Source organism: Idiotropiscis lumnitzeri, chromosome 6 (genome assembly GCF_059441095.1).
Source record: "Idiotropiscis lumnitzeri isolate Australia: NSW breed Sydney's pygmy pipehorse chromosome 6, RoL_Ilum_1.0, whole genome shotgun sequence".
Lineage (NCBI taxonomy): Eukaryota > Metazoa > Chordata > Actinopteri > Syngnathiformes > Syngnathidae > Idiotropiscis > Idiotropiscis lumnitzeri.
The window spans coordinates 22,416,176-22,418,425 of NC_142396.1; the positions used below are offsets into that span (position 1 = coordinate 22,416,176).

The 2,250-nt window shown below is 30.1% G+C and overlaps 1 protein-coding gene across 2 annotated transcripts in view; it reads left to right on the forward strand.

The window, feature by feature from the left end:
- Positions 1–1,522: 1,522 nt before the first annotated feature.
- The window catches only part of cdk10 (cyclin dependent kinase 10), a 108,792-nt gene continuing 108,064 nt past the window's right edge, over positions 1,523–2,250 (forward strand). Inside the window, exons 1-2 of one of the 2 annotated variants that reach the window (XM_088298439.1) lie at positions 1,525–1,782; positions 2,193–2,250. The exon at positions 2,193–2,250 is cut by the window's right edge and continues 15 nt beyond it. In XM_088298439.1, coding sequence (XP_088154565.1) covers positions 1,696–1,782; positions 2,193–2,250 — 145 coding nt within the window. In that variant the 5' untranslated portion in view covers positions 1,525–1,695. Of the gene's footprint in view, positions 1,783–2,192 lie in introns of both variants that reach the window. The other variant, XM_088298440.1, reaches the window with a different exon arrangement.

Below are 2,250 nucleotides of genomic sequence, written 5' to 3' on the forward strand. Positions count from 1 at the left end.
TATATATAATGTATGTATGTGTGTATATATATATATATATATATATATATATATATACATACATTATACATATATATATATACATACATACATTATATATATATATACATATATATATATACATACATACATTATACATATATATATATGTATATATATATATATATATATATATATATATATATGTATATATATATATATATATGTATAATGTATGTATGTATATATATATGTATAATGTATGTATGTATATATATATATATGTATATGTATAATGTATCTATATATATATATATGTATATATATATATGTATATATATATGTATATGTATAATGTATATATATATATGTGTAATGTATGTATGTATATATATATATATATATGTATGAATAATGTATGTATGTATATATATATATATATATATATATACGTATGTATAATGTATGTATGTATGTATATATATATATATATATGTATGTGTGTGTGTGTGTGTGTATATATATATGTGTGTGTATATATATATTTACACAATGATAAATATTGCTATATCTTTCCAAAACTTAATGGTACACGGATATTAACAAAACAGGTGAATCAATGTTTCAGGAGATGTCATACAAAATAAACAATCAACACAAATGTCTTTCTTGAATTTAAGAGGATCATGCTTGGTGGGATAATACCTCTGGATAATCTTCAAAGAAATGTCCCTTACTTTATTTGTAAGAAAGTATTTATATGGAAGAGACCATATTTTTCCCTAGTATAAATTATCAACAAAACCAGACCAGTAAGAAATAACATTTAGTATTGTCGATATATCTTTTTGAGAAAAGGCACGTACATTACAATTGTTACATCTAACTGATATAGTCAAACAGCTCTTGCCTGTAGAAGTAGTTTTAGGGTCCAGATTTAATCAAAGAAATGTATTGCAAAAATATATTATAGCGTGTGACGTCATCAGCGTCGTCATTGCTGTTCCATTCCGTTTTTTTCTTTTCTTTGTTGTTGTTGTTTTGTTTTCTTGACTGGAATTTCAACGGACTTAATGCACGAACACAAATGTTTTTGTGTTCTCCCATTGAGAGTTTTGTACATTGCACTTTGTGAAGAAAGGTTATTAATTTTCTTTTCAAAAATACGACAATTACGTTTAAATAAATTAAGGGATGGCGTTTTATTTTGCCATTTACATTTATGAATATGTATTTACCCCAAATTATCACAATATTGCAGAGCCCAAGAATTTTTATTGGGAGTTCGATTATACCATGAAGAATTTGGTCCAAATTTAGTTGTGGTACTAAATCCATTTTAGTTTGCGCCCAGCTAATAACGTAATTGACCCCGTCCACATCAAGCAACCGGACCACATCTAGTACCGACACCGAGCTTTGGTTTTAGAGTGCATAGCGGTAATAGAGCTGACTGTAAGTTTCTTGCCGACCACCATAAAACAGAAGAAGAAGACGAAGACGAAGAAGCAGAAGAAGAAGCGGAAGAAGAAGCAGGAGAAGCAGAAGAAGAAGCAGAAGGAGAAGAAGAAGAAGAAGAAGCAGAAGGAGAAGAAGAAGAAGAAGAAGACGAAGGAGAACGAGAACGTTGTGATGTTGTTGAAAAGCTATAATAAACTTAAAAAGCAAATCCCAATTAAATACATCCTTTTTTGTGGAAAGGTCTATTAGTTTCGGATGGAAGTTACAGGAGAGGAAGAACCGGGGTTGATCAGGCTCAAAACGATGAAGAACAACGTTTTCACAGTGCCCAAAAATGATCGCGTAAGGACGAGTCGATGACAAACGCAAGAATGACTCCAAATAAAAGTGATATTTTACTAGATATTAATCTCGTGTCGCAATTATATTCATATGTACTGTGGAAATCGTCTTGTCAAAATATTATAGTTGATGGTTTTTCTTGCTTCCCCCCCTCTTAAATCTCTGTGCCGTAATAGTGTTGTAAAATATTTAATTCTCGATAGTCGAAAATGCATTATTTTTGCCGTTAAAATAAATGTACTATTCCGAATTCATCAATAGGCGAGTATAGTTGTCAAGTTAATTCTTACGTATCCATTGGTAGTCTTGATTTACAAATGATCCAAATGTTTTTTTCCTCTTGATTCCAATGTTTTCTGAGCCTGTTAATTCCCGTTTGAGGTCAGATTGCAAACCTTTCTTCCCCACAGTTTGGGATGTGCAAAAGTGTTCGAAGCTTTGAAAAACTCAACCGAATAGGGGAAGGAA